Source organism: Rhododendron vialii, chromosome 4a (assembly GCF_030253575.1).
Source record: "Rhododendron vialii isolate Sample 1 chromosome 4a, ASM3025357v1".
NCBI classification, from domain to species: Eukaryota; Viridiplantae; Streptophyta; class Magnoliopsida; order Ericales; family Ericaceae; genus Rhododendron; species Rhododendron vialii.
In genome coordinates this window covers 16,247,503-16,267,477 of record NC_080560.1, presented here as the reverse complement: position 1 = coordinate 16,267,477, position 19,975 = coordinate 16,247,503, and the positions used below count along the sequence as shown (strand labels likewise).

Below are 19,975 nucleotides of genomic sequence, written 5' to 3'. Positions count from 1 at the left end.
AGATACTTATTTGGACAACTATCCCTACAGCATTGTGAATTTATTTGGAATAAAGCAAGCATATATTATTTATTCAAGTACCATAAAAGGAGGAAAATGAAAAAACAAAACAGATAACATCCTATTAAACTTTCAAATAAATATAATTATTTATTTGAGTTACATTACGTAGGCGACAAAAGTTCATAAGTAGCAATTTATTCTTTCAAACTTTTTTCTTCTCAACCTATTCACACCCAAAGCAAAAGCGCCAGTCCTCGAAATATGAAAATTGCATGTGCCTCATGTTCCTTACTCGTGGAACAACCTAAATAAATGAGAAAAAAGAAGAGATATTTAGGAAGATTAATTTTAAGTTTGCACAAAATTAAAACACATAAATTACGACTTACTTGCATATATTCATTTCACATGTTAATATCATTTAGGCCGAATAACCAAACTACACAAAGTTGTTAATATATTCTAACTTCATGCACTTATTTTTCCTTCTCTTAGCAAACTGAATTTGATTTCAAAGACAATAATAATGAACATTTTCCTTCTTTTTATGTTTTCCAAAAACCTATTCCTCTATCAATTTTAAATATGATACAAGCTTTTTCTCTCTCTCAAAACAACCCATTTTCTAATCGGAAAAAAAAAATGAAAGAAGAAAAAAGGTTTGTCTCGAATCGAATGATTCGAAAGAGCAAAAAAAAACCCCTGCAAAAACAGAGGTAGGAATTGGTTATTGTGCTTCTCCTATTGTTAAAAAGCGGTAACAAACGAACATATCTTGTTGCCATGGAAAAGATCTATCTACTGAATTAGTGGGAAAATTAGGACTTTTTGTAGGTTTTCAATTCCAAAAAGAAAAGAAAACAATAAAGAATAGGAGAGAAAAAGAAGAAGAAGAAGAAGAGAGAGAACAACAACACATAGAAACGAGGTCGAAGGTGTCGCCGTCAGCAGAAATGAAGTCGAACGTCGCCACTCGCCAGCAGCCGTGGATGTGTCCTCTCCTTTGCAGCTACAGAGATACAAAATAGAAGTAGGGTTTTGGTTGGATGGGTAGGTGAGGTGTGTAATGGAGGGTATTATTGGTATTGAGTTAAAAAACCATGGGCAAGATGTAGGGGTGCGTAAAAAACCCATGACCCGACCCGACATGAAGGGTTTTGGGCGGGGCCGAACATGTTGTTCGGTCGGGTATGGGTCCATTTTATGAAAAAAAAATCAGTTTTTGGTTCGGGGGCTCGAGGTGCTGTTTTTCTTACCCGACCCGACCAAACCAGACTAAAAGACGACAAATTCATATAGATTACTTCGGTTTTGGTCGGACCCAACCCGATCCGACCAAAAAAATCGGGCACGCGGACGGTTATTCCTACTCATTCGATTCAGGTTCGAGGCCAAAAAGTCGATACCCAACCAGTCGGGTCGGGGTTGGGGCCGAACCCGACCCGTCCGACTAGTGCACACCCCTAGCAAGATGGTCATTTTGCATGAGGGAGCTTGGAACAGAATTGGCAATACCTATTACCCATGGTATTACTAATTCGGCAAAAGTGTGGGATTATTAATCCCCATGAAATTAGCAATCTTATCTTAGCAATCTTATCTCAAACGCCTAATACACTTACCAAACATGGCGGCCTAACCTTAAAATGGACCGATAAAGGCCAAAGGCAATCTGACGTTCATTAATTTTATTTTTGATCGGCAAATGCACAATCATTCAGTGAAGATGAGTACTTGTACCAAACAAAGGTTAACTAACGAAACCCAGTCACCGATTACTCCAAGAAAGATATGCTCTACCCATTTTGTACTTTTGTACACATCCTTTCGGCTTTTTTGTTTTTCATACCCATTCGTGTATCCAAATTGAAAACTGAGCCTTGATCCTCAAAAGGGTTTCGTTTGAACCCAAAAACCCCTGCTGGGTCTTGATCACTTTCGCTGTCAGACAAAGGAATTCGAAGATTGGGAGAAGAAGATAGTAGGCCATGGCAGTGCTGTTGGGTATGACCCTTTTCGTGGCTAGAATGGTGTTGGTGGCCCTAATTGGGTGGGTCACATCATGCTTGTCTGTGGCAGATGAGATCGCTATCTCCCTCCGATCCGGTGGTATAGGTCCTTTTCATGTTGGTTGATTTGGAGAGATTTGTGCATTCAATTAAGCCCATGCTCTGGTTTCTCCTTGTAAATTCTCTGGTTAGTTTTTGATTTTTAATTTTTCCTTCTGTCCAATCCATATACAAAAACTAGGTTGGTGTTCATGATCTGAATAGTTGAGTGCCTTGATGATTTGAGTTTCAAATTATTTAATACGTTGGTAATAATGCATCTTCCTTTCTCTACTGGAGTGTGGATTGTTCAACTGGGTCTCAACTTGATGTTGGTGTAAAATCGAAGTTTTAGTACAACTTGCCTGATAAATTGATAATCTTTTAAATCTTTGTTGGTTTGGAATTCCAATTTCACCTCATGTTGTGTATGGAACTATGGTTGTGTGTTTTTATATACATGTTATATGTTAGATATTTGTATGAGCCCATGGGCCGTGGATAAGGCCTTCGGCCTCCCAGGATATAATTCCCATAAGATGGTGATAATGCAAGTAACTCCCTCCGAGATCGTTGAGTCTTCCTCATACTTGCACGGGTTAATTACTCTTCTCGAGAATTTTAATTGAAACCTGAGCATAAATTTCTCAAACTTAGGTTTTGGGGTGTGTTGAGTGAAGTTATATCATGGTCAACTCAAATTCATGCAGGTGATATTCAATATTTGGGGTCAATGATATTGATAAATTAGCATTGAAGCGAGTTGAAGAGTATTTTACGTAAGGATTTTTTTACATGGTTAGTTTCTAGAGGAATTGGCAACCATACGGTTTCCCTTTTTTCTAACAAGTTGTTTTATGGTGCTCATCATTGCACAATCAGTTTATGACCAAGTTTCCTTATCGGCCATGGCCTTATCTGAAATAAGAGGTTCAATTCTATGTTTTTTTCACGTTCTCAGAAAATTTATGTTCTTTCCATGTTCTTGGAACATTCTCACTCTAAACTTTTCAATAGGCTTCTGATCGGATAATATTCCAAGACAAGTTCCAATTTATAGATCTTTGAGTTATCAACTGCCACAAACATATTGTGTCTGGGAAATTTATCTCCCTGTTCTTTATTTAGGATTTACAAGCACGACATGGACCAAGTACGTTCGTGAATTAGTGTTTTTGGAGGTGGACTCCAATTGTCCCGAAGGTTATCAGCCCCTGATGTAGAGCTTGTTTGTCGTGATTTTGTTTAATCATGTCTTTATTGTTCTATAATATGTGCCTACTAATGACTTAATTTCCTTTAGAAATTCTCCTTTCTCATTTGAATGTTGCTTACGGTGAGTATAGACTTTTACATGTCTCTCATTCTCTGGATTTAGTTGTTCAATATATACTGTTCATAGCTCCTTTCCATCTTCTTTATCAACTTCTTCGAGCAATGGAATCTGCCCTCCCCTTATTTCAGATCTCCTTCCATTCAGCCATCAAAACAGTCTTTACAAAAATCCATGTTTTGTTGTAAGTTGTAACCAAGGCTTTGATGTGTCTGTATTGCGAATTTCACGTGGTACTAATAAAGTACTAATTTGAATAAACCTAGAGACACTTAATAAAGTACTAATTTGAATAAACAAACTCTGTAACTAAATGGATGTCCAAATACCAAACCAAACCTAACCAAACCAAACTGTGCCTTGTGTCTTAGTCAATTAGGCTCGGCTACATAAATCCTATTTTTCCATTAAGCTCTGTTCAGAGCCACCTGTTCACTTAGATTTAGTAAGCCCAAATCCTTTCATATCACAACATCCAAACTCAGGTAAATCAATGTCCAAATATAAACTGAAATTTTCCTCTAAAAAGTACCTTAAGTTCTTGTTGGGTTATCTGCAAAGCCTGGCTACCTCTACGGTACGATACAAAACATTTGGCTTACCATGTTCTGACGTTCTCGTTCCCATTCTTCAAATGGCCATGATCCACATTATTTGCACAACTTTTTCCATTGTTGAGTTGTTTAATTCACTTTAAATTTCTAACGAAAGCATCCGAAAATTATTTGTTTCACTAGGTTCAGTTGGTTTTTAGCTAATATTCGCATCTTGTGGATATATGATTTCACAATTTGTCTGTGTGTTGTATGATCCTGTAATGAGATTAGAAGTTGTTGTTTGCTTTCTTCTTTGGCCTTGATGAATTTCATTTTCAATGGTTGGAACAGCTACAGGATGATGATAAGTCTCATAACCTTGTTATCAGTTTTCAGTTTCACAATCTTGTACCAAAGTGTTGTACGATTCAGCTTCCTTGAAATATCTTACAAACGTACTGTTTAAAATGCTTGATTGTTTGGATTTACTTATATATCATTCATAGATTGATACAGTTTCTCATCCTTTTAAAACTAGTTCACCCGTGGTATGTAGTTTCTCATTCTTATAAGATTATGGTGATTTATTGGACAAAATGGTCCAATTCTAGGTTTTGCCCCTTGCTTTGAAAGATTCTCATTTGAACTCTTATAACCACTTTTGAAATTTCATTTGAAGACTATTTTTTTTTCTCCTCCTTTTCGCTGAAGTGTTAGTTTTCCTTCGGTTTCTTCTCATTATTTTGATTGCCTCATATACTGGAACCATATGCTAATTCATTCAATTTTTATTTGGACGTATGCTGATCATCTGTTTTGTTTCGAATTCATAGATTCTTGCTCAAAGTAGTTGGGATAAAACTACTCCCATGTTCGCTGTCAAGAAGTAACAAGCCCGGCACGGACTAATCATTTTAGCGACTATTGCCAATGTCTAGAAGATTTTCAGCGCGATAGAGCTTGTTTATTGTAACTGTTAACTTAATAATTTTAGTTGCTGACAATCTTTGCTGTTACTTTAACTAGTTCCGTCTGAAGTTCTTCTCTTAACTTCTCATGCAAATCTTGGTTGATTTTCTTTTTCTCAATGTTTCTGTTCATATAATGAAGGTTATGTTTCCGAACATACTAATGTCATTGAGCTTCTTTGGCTAAAATGGTTGCTTTGACTTTTCAGTTTATGTGTAATAACGGACATACCTAGTGCATGAAGCTCCCGCTACTTGGACACCAAGTGAGAAGAATGGGCCTCCTCTCATTGTTTTTCGACTGGGTGAATTTCGTTGCAGTCTAATTTTGAGCGAGAGGGTATTTAGGGGTCTTTTGGTGCATGTTCCAGCTTACTTTTTGAGCCTTTCTTTCCTTATTTTTTTGGCAGTCCATTGAATTGAGATAGCTCCCAGATTAAAATAGCTTACCGGATGATGGACGTAACAAGTGCACGGAACGGGTTTTTGGTTGCTTTTTCCTATTTCGAACATAACAAAAACGAAAATCAATCATTACAAGAGAAATTTTTTGCTTGACTAGGCTATCTGCTTAATTTCCTTCATATCTTCGTCGTACCCTTCCAAAATGCTGCAAATATAGTGAAGGGTTAAGCAACCATCAACGAACATCATATGAGTGAATTCCTCGCCCTTGATCTACTTCTTTGTTAAGCCCTCGGCGTAGCACATCCTCCCATCACTGGCCACCTTGACAGTTCATCAATCTCTACTATCCATTTTTCGACAAACTCTCGTACCATTGCAATCAAGAGGTTGGAGCTCTGGTTTCCCATGGTGGCAGGGTATGCATACCACCACGGGATCATATGATTCCTTGTTGGTTTCAACCTCACGAAAAAAACGGTTGAACAGTTTGTATCTTAGGCTTCTGCGAACCGAAGACTTGTTCCCCTCCTCCGTAATGGAGGTTAGCCATGAGCTCTCACCACCCTCTTTGATCTCAAATGCTTACGGATCCATCCACAGAAGCAGCAAGCTGACTGATGTTGCTCCCCGTCAATACCTTCTCTCAGAGACATTCGCTGAGCAGCCATTGTTGGTATGAGCTAAACATCTGTGGTTGTCTGCCTATGTACTATTACATACTATACCATGGAAACTCTTTTCCTCCGGCTTCCATTTTCTGGATAATGCTTGAGGACTCTTTACTGCCTTTCTAATGCAAGGTCTAAAACAAAAATGTTTTCTGAATTTTTTTTCTGTTCCAAAAGAAACAATACTTGCGGACTCTTTGCCAAGCGAGGTCTAAAACGAAGATTGCAAATTCAACATTCGCATACCTAACTTGAAGTATGAGAACGATTTTTCGATGCAGCTGAAACATGGAAAGGAAATAAATTCGAGATTTTGTTTGTCACCTCGTTTGACGATGACTCTGGCGGAATACTCCGCCATTTTCAGGGAAGCTTCTGTGAACTGAACTTGGAAGTATTGCTCGAATTCCTGCTATGGAATTCAATTTGAAATTTTGATGTTTGGAATTCTGTGAACCGAACTTGGAAGTATTGCTCGAATTCCTGCTATGGAATTCAATTTGAAATTTTGATGTTTGGAATCGAACGTGTCCATGTTGGTGCTACATTGACCGGAATAATAGAACTACCACCCTATTTTTTCCTCTCCAACAGTCAGGTCTACCCGCATCTAGGGAACAATTTCACTGTTCAATAGTGAGAGCCCATTCAAAATGAGAGCAAATTTCCATATAAACTAACCCTTGGGCTTTCATTATTCCTTTGCAGACATTTCTTATATCTTTGTCCTTTTGACTATAGATATATCTTTTCATGGACTTTCAAATAGGGACACCCAAAACAGAATCTACTTACCCAAATTTCTGTTATTTAAAGGCTTTCTTTTATTTCCCGTAAATATACTCATCAAAATTTACGATAAAAAATTAAACAAAGAATTATAAAAAATAAAAAATACCGAAATAAGTTTGTACTAAACCTCTGAATTGAACGGTTCAGAACATCTCCAAAACTTCAAAATGGAGAACGAATATGATATATAGAGGGGAAATTTTGTAATTTATCCCATTTTTTCTTTTCTTTTATACTTTTTGGGAGAATCTTGGAGGGGCCTATTGTCCTTTTTAAAAATTTGTACTGTGTTTAGATGAGTTTTTTAGAATTTTTTTATGAGTATAATGATTGGAGGTTTGGGTAATGAGTGGAGAGAGAAATGAGAATAATGATTAAAAATAAGGGTAATGAGTGGAGAGTAATGATCGAAAGTATGAGATATTTTTTGAAAAACACTTTTCAAAAGGTGAAACAAACAAGGCATTGGTCTCCAAAATGAAAGTGTGGTATTCATATTTGGAGACCCAAAAGTATGATGGATTCCTCTAAAATTGTCCCAAAACGTGAAGAAAATATGAATTAAATTGCAAAATCTCTCCTTAAATATGTCATATTTATTCTTTATTTTGGAATTTTAAAGACAGGTCGGGGATGCTCTCAAGTCTCACCTAGCTAGATTTCGGAAGGAAGTGAAGTGGGCCCATGCCCCACTCGGTGGTGCCACCGTTGCCAATCATACATCCCTCCATCCACGTTTTTCTCGAGCCATAATCAGAGAGAAAACGAAAGGGAAATCCTTCGCCCCCAATTCTCACCCAATAAATTGAAGCTCATAATTGTCAGTTTTTTTCTCATACAAATATATTTTGTTCACGTAGCTTGTGATATTTGATCTAACTACTTCAGCCCGATAAACCGTACAAAATAAACAATTTCAATCATGATTGTGGACTTGAAAGAAGCCCACAGCTCAAAACTGGACCGGACTGTACAATACTCCCGCCGAATTCCACGCCAATCGGAGGCCATGTGGCTGTGCAATGCCACTTCACTTGCACAATAATTTTCTCTTCAATTATTTCTCTTTAAACTTTTCCTCCTCGTTTTGCTCTCTTTTCGAGAGTTTTTGGCCGAAATGGCCATAATCTGTAATCAAATTGGAAGAATACCCATCTTTCTAAACGTTTTGTAAAAATAGGCAATCGCTCCTTTTTAAAAGGCATTATAGTGGTAATGTAACGCCCCGAATTTTGGGTACGTTAAAAGGACATTTTATTGATAACATCAAATGGAGTCTGGCTCTTATTACAACAAAACTCCTACAAGAGTTCAATATTTACAAAAATGAAGGGGATTCTACGGTTCCTAACTACAGCTCCTCAGCTCCAAAAGCCTCCACAGTGAACTGCTTACCCTGATCATCTACAAAATCTGACACATTATACCGGCGTCGCCACCCATATAATATGTCAGGGTCACCAAAAGGCAACACCGTGAGCTACAAAGCTCAGCAGAGTAATCACATACCCGCTAACCCATAACTTACCAACAACAGGCTAAACAATAACACATCTATGATACAACATCAATTTCCACATGATAAGTATATACACAGTTTAATCAATGACACATCTACATTCATTAATCATCTATCGTTGGTGTCCAAGATTTTCGGGTTTCTCCTACGCGACTCATCGTAGACTGTGTCAACAATTTCATTTACAAAATAATCTTTCAAAAACCATTTGTTTAACACAAAACATTTGCATTGGCTCCGTACCGCGGATAACCAAGCTACACACCCAACCTTTTTAAAATCATTTGCATTGGCTCCGTACCGCGGATAACCAAGCTACACACCCAACCTCGGTTCCGCCGTTCCGGACTCCCGAGTATCCTCACAATGGTTCCGCCGTCCCGGGTTCTCATTGGCACACAAAAATATTTGCATTGGCTCCGTACCGCGGATAACCAAGCTATACCTCACCATGGTTCCGCCGCTCCGGGTTCCCATGGGAACGCACACATTTCAAAACCCTCGGTTCCGCCGCTCCGGGTTCCCGAGTATCCCACAATGGTTCCGCCGCTCCGGGTTCCCGAGTATCCCCACAATGATTCCGCCGCTCCGGGTTCTCATTGGGTTTTTCAACACACACCACACAATGGGCTACCACGTCCGGCCACATTGCGGTTTTCGAAAATTCAAAACCTTTTCAAAACACGTCTTTTACACACGCACACACACAACTCACATAATGCCACCCGAAATCGGTCATTATGTTGTTTCAAAATTCCTTCCTCGAAAAACATTTCCTTTCATTACTCACACCCTAGGTGTCATATTTCTACTTTCTCGATTCTCGTGTCTCGTTACATGCAAAGACTCCGCGGTAGGACAAACGTAAGTAAGAATCATCCTAACAAGATCATCCAATTCTATATTACTCTTCATGCTCAATCACTACTTATAGCATAACGCCACATGTACGGACGCCTTTGGAGTGTATCACTTATGCTTTATTCAAGGCACAACGCCACATGTACGGACGTCTTTGGAGTGAAATCACTTATGCTTAATCACACCACAAGTAATACAAGCAATTCATATATGCATTAATCATCTTAAAGATCAAAATACAAATACTTATAAACAAACGATAAGTACGTAAGGATGAACTACATATAATTAGGAGTAGTAGATAGGGATAATCTACCGTTCTTCTTGGCGGTAGGTCGGCTACGGAAAGTTAGTCGGCTACGGAAAGTACGTCGGTGGTCGGACGGAGTAACTTCCTACGGTGGTCTCCGATAGCTTCGAAAGAGAAAGGTTTCTTTCGAAACTTCTACTTGACTATTACTACTACTACTTTTGGATTGAGAGGGTGGTCGAGTGGCGGCCTAGGATGAGTTTATTGAAGAACTCAAGAACATGAAGAACAAAAGAAAGAACAAAGAAAGAACATAATTTTTCTAGGAGAGAAGTTGCTAGGTGAATGTGTGAGTTGAATGAGAAACATGGGGTGCTATTTATAGGCAAAAATCTTGGCTCTCCCCCTCTCTCTATGGCCGGCCCTCTCTCTCTCTAAATCCTCCATGGATTTGCTCCATTAAGTCATCAAATCACTTCACATGTCAAGCCATACCTTGTCCAATCCAAATCTTAGGTGTAAGGCTATGTAATCAACTAAGATCTTAGGCTTTTTAGGTGAATCTAGGTAATTATAATCTAAATTTAGCTTGTAGTCAAGGTCTAAGGCTAAGAAAGGCTAGGATTGTGTCATAAAGGTCCATCATAGGTTGTCATTTAGGCAAAATAGACTTAGGCCTAATAAGGTAGCTTGCAAGGCTAGGTTTAGTCCTTGGATTTGATCTTTGGGAGATTTGTTGGAAGAAAGGGGACAATGGTACAAGGTTCTTTGGTTAAACAATTGAAAGTTATACAATGGGGAGTTATGTTTGGTTAGGAGAAAGATATCACCAAGGATTTGAAAGATGTAGGAAAGTCAAGTCAAGGTACAACCCATCTTCCTCTCTCCTTCCTCTCTCTCTCTCTCTCTCTCTCTCTCGGGTCTCTCTCCCTCTCTCTCTCGGCAATCTCTCTCTCTCTCTCTCTCTCTCTCTCTCTCTCCCTAGTACACTCACACACACACACACACACACACACATATATATATATATATATATATATATATATAACAAGAAAGAATAAGAAAGTACAAAGTACAAAGATTCACAAAATCAAATACCCAATAAAGAAATCCAATTAGGCACATGTTTGAAAATAAATAAACTAGGGTACTTTGTAATCTAGGTAGATCACACCTCCCATTAAACAAATCCAATTGGGTACAAAACTCCAATACAAAATAATAAAATGGTACTTAGGAAAATCTTAGGTTTTAAAGGCTACATAATAAAATATGGGTACTTTCAATATTGGTACATTATCACATGGGGTTTAAGAAAATATTAGTTTTAATGAACCCATGTACTTGTTGAAAGAATAAACCCTTTACCCAATCGATAATAAACCCCCTAGCATTTATTGTCCAATGGATAATAGCTACTAGAAAACTTTTATAGTAAAATAATCAAAAAGTACTTTAAAGAATTTTTATAAAAGTCTATAATAGTATTTTGTTCAAATCTTTCATTAAACCCTTTTAATATAAAGAATTGGGTTTCTATTATCCAATGAATAACAGTTCCCCTAACTTTTATTGTCCAATGGACAAAGAATAAAATCAAATTAATAAAAGGAAATAAATAAGTAATTTCTAGGGTTGAAAAAGGTTGACTAGTCAAATCAACTTTATTGGAAGGTTCCCTAGTCACATCGGTACTTTATTTGGTCAAAGACTTCATTACCCAAGGGTTACTAACTTCCCTAGCGGTTATTACCCAATGGATATTAATTTTCCTTACGGTTAATAACCATTGGACAAAGAGTACAAGTACTTTTTATTTTAAAATAAGATTTTAAAAAGACTACATGTACTTTTATAATAAAAAGTTTATTATCCAATGGACAAAAATTACCCTTGTGATTATTAACCAATGGATAATGGAGGGGTGGGAGAATCTCCAATAAACAAAGAATAAATGTACTTTGCACATGTTTTTATAAACCATTAACATATTATATCTTGTACTTACCAAAAATATTTTAATAGGAGGCCTATTGTCCAATGGACAAAGATTACCCTAACCATTATGGATCAATGGGTAATGGCAAAATGTTCAAAAGTTTTAAAAGGTCCAAAAGGTTCATCGAGTAACTAGGTGAGTTCGGTTGCTCGGTTCCTCCAAGTAGTCGGTTGGAAACTAACTAAATTGGTCACGTTGGATTTCTAGTCGAGAGTTTAATCAACGACCGAAATCTAACTACGACGGAAAATAACAAGAATCATATAGCCACCCAAGAGAAAATAAGTAATTTAAATAAAATTCAAATATTGAACGAAATTTTTATTGACCAAAATTCAGGGTCGTTAGAGGTAAGGTGCCATGTGGCCGCCACGTAGGTAGCGCCTTTTTAAAAGGAGTTATAATTTTAACCAAAAATCCTATGCCAAAGTGTAGGGAAACCGTACCGACCGCTGCGCGCGGCCGTCTCCGGCCACCGGACGGCCGATCCGAGCCGTCCAAAATTTTTTTAAAAAAAAACCGGGGGGCCCTACGCGGGAATCAACGGCATCCGAGGTGTGTAAGGTGCTTGATCCGAGCACCCTTTTTTCGTGTATATATGTATATTTAGGGCCCCTCGGTTTTTTTTTTTAAAATTTTTGAACGGCTCGGATCGGCCGTCCGGTGGCCGGAGACGACCGCGCGCGGTGGTCGGTACGGTTTCCCTACGGAAACCGTCGGTGCAGCTAGCACTACTTACCCTAATAGCTCCTTTTGAAAAGGAGCTATATTTCTAACCGTAATAGCTCCTTCTAAAAAGGAGCTATATTTCTAACCCTAAAAAACCCTAATAGCTCCTTTTGAAAAGGAGCTATATTTCTAACCCTAAAAACATATTCTTAAAATGTTATGTTCCCAATTTTTTTTAACACTATGTAATTCCAAAAGATATTTAAATAGACTGGTCATAAAGATATTAAAAAATTTCACGATTGTGTTAAAAAAGTTTGTACTCAACAAGTCTTTTATGTTAATCAATTATTTATCCGGACGTGTTTCACTAGTTGAATTTGTTTAGTAAGTTAAGTACTTAGGTGAAGTTTAAAAGAAAACAAATTCATTCACTTAGTAATCGTGGGAGAGAGAATTAATAGTACTCACGAACAATTATACTACAACAAAATGTCCCTCTTGTAGAACAAACCCATGTAGTGGGTTTCCCTCTCTAACTCTTCTCCCTCTCTTTGGGGTTTCTCTCTCAGACTAGCTAGTACATTCCACCATACATATTTGTGAACAAATTACATAATCAACAAACAACTAATAATCAACCACTCCTCCCTCTAACTATGTACCACATTCAAATCACCAATTCGGGCTTTTCCTCTCTAGTTTCTTGGGGAAGTTAATTTGGAAATTTCTATATCATATCAATCAACTCTTTTATATCCAATCTTTTTCAAATTAATAGTAATTCTAATTTTTTTTAACACAATTTTAAAATTTTTTAATATCTTTATGGCCAGTCTATTTAATATCTTTTGGCATATTACATTTTGTTAAAAAAAATTGGAATAACATAACGTATTTTAAGAATGTGTTTTTAGAATTAGAAATATAGCTCATTTTCAGAAAGAGTTATTAGAATTAGAAATATAGCTCATTTTCAAAAAAAGCTATTAGGGTTAAAATTATCGCTTCTCTTAAAAAGGTGCTACCTACGTGGCGGCGAATCTAACCACTATAACGCCTTTTAAAAGAGAAGAGCGATGACCTATATTTTACAAAACGTTTAGGAAGATGCGTATTCTTCAAATTTGATTACAGATTATTCCCATTTCGGCCAAAAACTCTCTTTTCGACGCCGACTTCTCAGTTCTCCTCCGCGGCTCTGCCGTCTCCACCATCTCCTAAGAACCTCTCTCCTCCCTCCTTCATTCTCATCTCCTCTACAAAGATGGCTGATTAGTTCTGTTTTACAGAGTTTTAATTTGGAGCCCTAAATTAGTGGTGCTGGTGTCTATTGGGTTGTGGATTGAACTTTTTGATTTCTCCTGTATCCAATTCCCGTTTGTAGGAAGAGAAACGTTGAAAGAAAAATCTCAACCAATATTTCACTCTTCCACAGCAATCCACAGCAATATTTCACTCTTCAAATAAAAAATGTCACCCTCAATTTGCCTCATCAGTCCCTTCACTACACCCCCACAAACTTTCCACCGCATTCCCCTCTTCAGACCCATCAAACCCCCCACCGTTTCCGCTCCCCAAGATCTCTCAAAGCCGCGCCCCGTCAGATCCGTCGTCAGAAATTCCGTCCACCCACCTGTTTCTGTAGCAAAACCCAGATGGGAAAACGTGCTCTCCGCCGCAGCGAGCCTGTACCCGGCCTATGTGACCGTTGGAGGGGTTGTTGCTTGTTTGAGACCCTCCACTTTTTCGTGGTTCGTGGAGAGAGGACCGACGTCGTATAGCTTGTCGCTCGGGTTTATAATGTTGGCTATGGGTCTGACTTTGGAGCTCAAGGACTTCTTCAGCTTGTTCATGCAAAGGCCTCTTTCTGTGAGTTTGTAAATATAGTTCCGAAATTGTTATTGTTGTTGGTTTTTGATAGAAGTCATGCTGTATTGCTATGTAATTCGATTGTTTGAGTGTCATTTTAGGAAAATGGAGGAGGTTTTCTTCGTAATGTGGATCATGTAGCCTATAGGATTTTTAGGTGCAATTGTGGGGGAATTTGGGAAAGTTTTTTTTCGGAAGTTCATTTAGGGCATCTCCAAATTTGGCGTCGAATTTGGGATGTCAAATTCTTTGGAAGGCTTATGTGGTAACTGGACATGTTAGAATTTGACATCACTAATGTAAAAGTGCCCACTCCAACCAGTATGTGAATTTCTTTTTGGTTTTGGTATGTTTTCACTTTAGTCTTGTTTTGATCTTTTGTTTTATTAAGTACTTGACATTATAGTAATTAAAGAAAAGATTTACATCACATGTCAAATTTGACATGAGAGAGGAGATGTCAAATGACACATGGGCAAGTGACATCTTCGTTGAAGTTGGTGTAAATGCCAATTTATGCCATGTCAAATAGACCGGTAGTACTAGTTTGACATCCTACCAACATTTTAGCGGGAGTACTAGTTTGACTTAGTGACATTATACTTGTTAAATCTGGCATCCTACCAACATTTTAGCAGGAGTACTAGTTAAATTTGGCATTCTACCAACATTTTAGCAGGAGTACTAGTTTGACTTAGTGACAATATACTTGTTCATGCTAGTACTAGTTAAATTTGGCATCCTACCAACATTTTAGCTGGAGTACTAGTTTGACTTAGTGACAAACTGACAATATGCTTGTTCATGCTAGTTATTGAACACTACACAATATGGCATTTCAAGGATAAGGGAAAATAGAGGTGGCAACACACTTGGAGTTGAGCTCCACGATTCACTCGATAGGGTTTTACTCATATTAAAAAACTTGTATTGGTTTTCCTTGGACTAATGAAGTGTTTGACAGAATTAGGGCTTCAGTATTCTTTAAGGAATGCTTTAGTTGTATTGGGGTTTCATTGCTTACAGTTTCTTGTTTTCCACTTTGAGCAGATACTTTTTGGGTGTGCTGCTCAGTATACAATTATGCCAACTCTTGGATTGATAATTAGCAAATCCTTGGGGCTTCCTCCCTCTGTTTCAGTTGGTTTAATATTGCTTTCATGTTGCCCTGGAGGTACTGCATCCAATGTGGTAAGGCTTAGAAGCAATTCCTATCCTGTCTTTATAATTTGCGGAACCTATCAAAAAATTGCCAATCCTATTTTTCTTTGTTCTTATTTTTTAGACATCCTTTAAGTGGTCTTTGTAGAAACTTAAATTCCGAGACATATTCTAGCCGTATCCTTACCCTACTTTTGTTAGGTTTTGCTGCACCGGCATAAGTGTGTTGTACAACTAGTACCCCATTCACTTGCTTTGGCAATGTAGCCCATATACGAGAGAAACTAAACACCAATCTGAACAAGAAAATTTTGAGTTCTTCCATATGTAGAGATGGACAAGGATGTTTTGTTCAAGTTCAAATGGGTCTGTAAAACTGTTTCATACTAACACAAGTACTTAAAAGTTAAAACACAATCGTCAATTATTGTGGAAATTTGCTGCTCAGTTCAGTTTCTGTGAATTTGTGTTACAGGTGACCTTGATTGCTCAAGGCGATGTTCCATTATCAATTGTAATGACTGTTTGTACCACGCTTGGAGCAGTGCTTCTTACTCCTCTTTTGACTAAAATCCTGGCTGGCACATACGTACCTGTTGATGCTGTTAAGCTTTCCATCAGCACCCTTCAGGTTAGTGGAATTGAACCTTTCAAATTTGTAGTTTTTATCCAATATTCATTCAGAGAATTTTATTTCTTTCTTTAATTTCTAGGTGGTTGTTGCTCCGATTCTACTAGGTTCTTATGCACAGAGTACATTTCCTGCAGTTGTGAAAGTTGTAACACCTTTTGCTCCACTACTTGCTGTTCTAACTTCATCGCTGCTTGCGTGCAGGTTTGGTTTCGATACATCATATTTCGTTGTTCAGTGGTGCTCTCTCTCTTCTCTTTAATATGTCTTCTTCTGGTTATCTGTCAGTGTATTCTCAGAGACTGTTGTTCGCCTGAAATCCTCTATGCTTGCTTCATCATTATCATCTGAAGCATCACCTCTTCTTCGTGCTCAAGAAATTCTTTCTGGTGAACTTGGGGTCATTATACTTTCCGTGCTTTTATTGCACTTTGCAGGATTCTTTGTCGGGTAAGACTTTTGTGCTTTGTTTTCTTTAGCTACTTTAATATCAAATCCCTGCGTTGTGCATCGATATCTGAACGTATGTTTGTGACAATAATAAGGTTTATTGTCCTTTCTATCTTTTGGCTGTATATTACCATTCGTTTTGGGCTTTAAGCGTTTCTTTGTTCTCCATTTCATGACAGCTAAATTTCTAAGTTTTTTGGGAATTTTACCTTGCAATAGCTGTCACACAGGACACATGATTCAGGACCTACCTCAATATTGTGCTCAAATCGTTTGGTGGTGTTTGAGTTAACAGAAATAACTTTCTTGTCACCCTTTAGCAATTTTGTAACAGAAATCTTATGTTGATCTAAGGAGTCTTTTTTTGCAGGTACATATCGGCAGCTATTGTTGGATTTAAGGAGCCACAACGACGGGCAATTTCAATTGAGGTACTACTAATCATATGGAATGAGCACTTTTTCAAAACTTGTCTTTATGGCAACAAACAAAACCTTGTTTGTACTGGGAAACTAAAAGAGAAATGTTGCCCGTACATCCTCACTTTTTTCGGGCAATTAACTCTTTTTTCTTATGCAAACATCTATTCATTTTCCTAGCACACTTAAAGAGAAGGAATAAAGACATTTTTTTTTTCATTTCTTTCTCGTTTTGCTTTTCTTTTCCAACACAATTCCCAAAGATTCAAATGCAGGACATTTTTGAAACGCTTGTCCTATATTTGTTGCTTTACTCCGTTGCAGGTTGGCATGCAAAATTCTTCACTAGGTGTGGTTTTGGCGACTGCCCATTTCACCTCATCGATGGTTGCATTACCCGCTGCCATGTCTGCTGTGATTATGAACATTATGGGTAGTAGTTTGGGTTTCTTTTGGCAGTTCATCGATCCTTCTGATTCACAAACTTCTACCAATGTTGATGACAAGTGATGGTATGCTGATGCAAAGGAGGGTTGTAGGAGGATTGAGGTTGCGGTTGTAATGGTCAAGTGTAAATACTTGTTTTTCTTATGGTTTGATCTTGGACTCTTCTGATTGTTCACTTTGAAAGATCTTTGTATGTAGATCACCAAATCTGATTAGTGCAAATCCCTTGGGGTTATGCACTTACTGCTTGTTTTTTTATTTGTTGAAGACAAATTTGGTTATTTCAAGCGACAAGAAATTGTTGGGGGCAAGATAACACGCACAAGCGGAAAAAAAAAAAGCTATTGAAAGAACAAGACATGCGATATATGTGGTTCCAATTTAAGCAATTTGCTTAATTGTACTTCATGGAGTGCTGGGATTTCACTATAATGAAAAGATGAATACGAGTTACAGTATAATGGGGGATGCCTATCTTTTTGCCCAAGGAATAAATTGCATAAGCGTATCATACATTCCTTTTAGAAAGTGCATCTATATCCGGTAATTAAGATACGGTCAGATGGAATTCTAGAGCTTATCGGCAGTGGGGTACGGGGAAATATGTCTAAATGTAGCTCAAGAAAATAGCAAACATTGTCTCATGCGGAAGAGGACTGCCTAGGGCCTAGGCTAGCTAATTGAAGAGTAAAAATTAGTCGGTTTTTCCATATTCTTTAAAAAAAAAAAATGTTGCATTCGTGATTTTTTTAGACCCCACCTCAGGTCTCGTGATTCGAACCACTCGTTTGTTAGTAAAATCTATGACATCACAATAATGGAAAAAAGTAGTAATTATTTGGGAATGGAATTGTTGGTAGTTGGATTAGTGTGACTTATTAGGGCAATGTTTTTTTTTTTTTTCCTTTCAGACTTTCAGGGGGTGTTTAGGCCATCGAATTGTTGGTAGTTGGATTAGTGTGACTTATTAGGGCAATTTTTTTTTTTCTTTCATACGTTCAGGGTGTGTTTAGGCCATGTTATACCTACCTCGACTAATTTCCTTTCCCATTCGATCAAAGAGAGGTCATCCATACCGTGACTAGAGAATTCATAGAAAATTATTTTCTTATGTCCCGACCTCAAGAATCGGCCCCTAATCAATTGTGTAGGCTTGTAGGGAACAAACCCACCAATTAGCCAAACTAACCTTGTGGTTTAGAGGGCGAGGTTTATAGCTCTCTATCACATGCTCCAACTTTGGTTGGCCCCTTTTAAACCTCCACCACTCTCATCTAGTCTATTTCTACTATATAATGGCGGAGCACATATTTGCCCATTGGTCCGTCTTTGTAGAAAAACATATAGACAAGAGTTATCTTTAATTGTTACACCATATAATTTAATTTATCTAAGTTATGAAAATGATCTCTAGCCATTCAATCATTCTATCGAAAGGACACAGTCTAATGCTGATAAAAAATAATTGCACAGCTTAGCTTTCAATGGTATAGATTTAATAAAAAATTAGTCTAGGGTCCACTATAAAAAACTTGTAACCCAGTTAGTTCACTTCTAATGTTTGTAACCCCTCTAGTCCACTAATATAGTTTAGTAAGGCTTTAAGTCCATTTCTTTTAAAAAAGAAATTAAACCAAGACAAAAATATCCTCCTATATAAGATGTCATATAGAAAAACCCTAGAGCACAAACAAATCTACAGCACAGCCTCGTCTCTCTCTCTCTCTGCCTCATCTTCATCCTAATCCCCTCCGCCCCCTTTCCGGCTACCACATGGGCCAGCGCTGACACCATCGCCGACATCTCCACCTCTCTGCTATACCGGGACAGCATAGTCAGCGGCGGTGATTGCGTCAACAACAACCCATCTTCTCTCTCCCTCTCCTCATCCCTCCTCCGCCGCGAACTCACCTTCCCGCTGGAGTTCCAGGCTGTCGGCGACTGGTAGTCTATCATTACCGATTCGTACCGCCCGGTACGGCCCGTTTTTGTCCAAAAGTGGTATTGCAAACTGCATGTTCGCTTCCGGCTGTTTTTCCGGCCGATCTCTCCTTGTTTCGGAGTATCGTGCTCTTTTTCGGTCATACCGGATCGTTCCGTCTGGTACCGCTCGCTTTTGGCCGGAGAGAAAGCAAAGGGTATGACAGAAAAAGGTAAAGAAAGAAGAGACGTACATCTATGCTTACTTCTGTAACCTAAAAAGCTGCAAAGTCTAACCACAGGCTATTATCTACCAGATGACCACTTGTTTGCTTTACCTTTTACAAATCACGCTGAAATTATTATTTATGAAAACTAGTTATAAAATGATGTACTATTGCATTATGAAAAAATATATAAGGTTATATGTGTGTTTTTTGTGTCATAAATATATTTTTGTGTGTTTTTGTTGTTATTTAATATCATTTTTTTAAAACATTCTTAGTTAGAGAGAGATATAATAATATATAATGTTATATAATGTTATATTGTTATATATAACATTTTAGATTAAAAATATGTGACAATTTGCCCTTGGTATCTAATTTTGTCCTGTAAAACTCCAAAACAAAGGAACTAATAATGTTACATATTATCTTATTAAATTGGTTCGCGCAGCGGTCTCTCAAAAACACATATGGATATGTCCATATATAATTATATATGGTTATATGAGAATATTTGTGACCATATGTGTGCGTGTATATATACATATATATGATTATAACGTTATATACATATGAGATTGTATTCACATAAAAAAAATATTTTAATTTTGCATAGAGAACACATAACGTTGTATATGAGATTTTGTCTTGTAAAAAAAAAAAAAAGAGGAACTAATAACGTTTTATGTTCTTTTATTGAATAGGTTCTCGCAACAGTCTCTCAAAAACACATATGAATATATCCATATATTATCAGAAGCAAGTCGAAGAGCCTCCTGCGCGAACCAATTCAA

At 37.6% G+C, this 19,975-nt stretch overlaps 2 protein-coding genes across 3 annotated transcripts; both read left to right on the top strand.

Moving 5' to 3' along the window:
* Window positions 1-1,737: 1,737 nt before the first annotated feature.
* On the top strand, window positions 1,738-5,378 carry LOC131323529 (uncharacterized). Of its 2 annotated transcripts, none has more exons than XM_058355371.1 (2): window positions 1,738-2,199; window positions 5,098-5,378. In XM_058355371.1, the coding sequence occupies exon 1, from the start codon at window positions 1,992-1,994 to the stop codon at window positions 2,136-2,138; it is 147 nt and encodes a 48-aa protein (XP_058211354.1). In that variant the 5' UTR covers window positions 1,738-1,991; the 3' UTR covers window positions 2,139-2,199; window positions 5,098-5,378. The 2 variants fall into 2 exon arrangements, with proteins under 2 accessions (XP_058211354.1, XP_058211353.1); XM_058355370.1 differs by lacking the exon at window positions 5,098-5,378 and adding an exon at window positions 4,754-5,096 and having other exon boundaries at window positions 1,739-2,199.
* Window positions 5,379-13,147: 7,769 nt separating this feature from the next.
* LOC131323263 (probable sodium/metabolite cotransporter BASS2, chloroplastic) lies at window positions 13,148-17,332 on the top strand. Its single transcript, XM_058354967.1, has 7 exons — window positions 13,148-13,926; window positions 14,977-15,117; window positions 15,563-15,718; window positions 15,801-15,922; window positions 16,007-16,168; window positions 16,539-16,599; window positions 16,912-17,332. Exons 1-7 carry the CDS (start codon window positions 13,528-13,530, stop codon window positions 17,095-17,097), a joined length of 1,227 nt encoding a protein of 408 aa, XP_058210950.1. The 5' UTR covers window positions 13,148-13,527; the 3' UTR covers window positions 17,098-17,332.
* The last annotated feature ends 2,643 nt before the right edge of the window (window positions 17,333-19,975 follow it).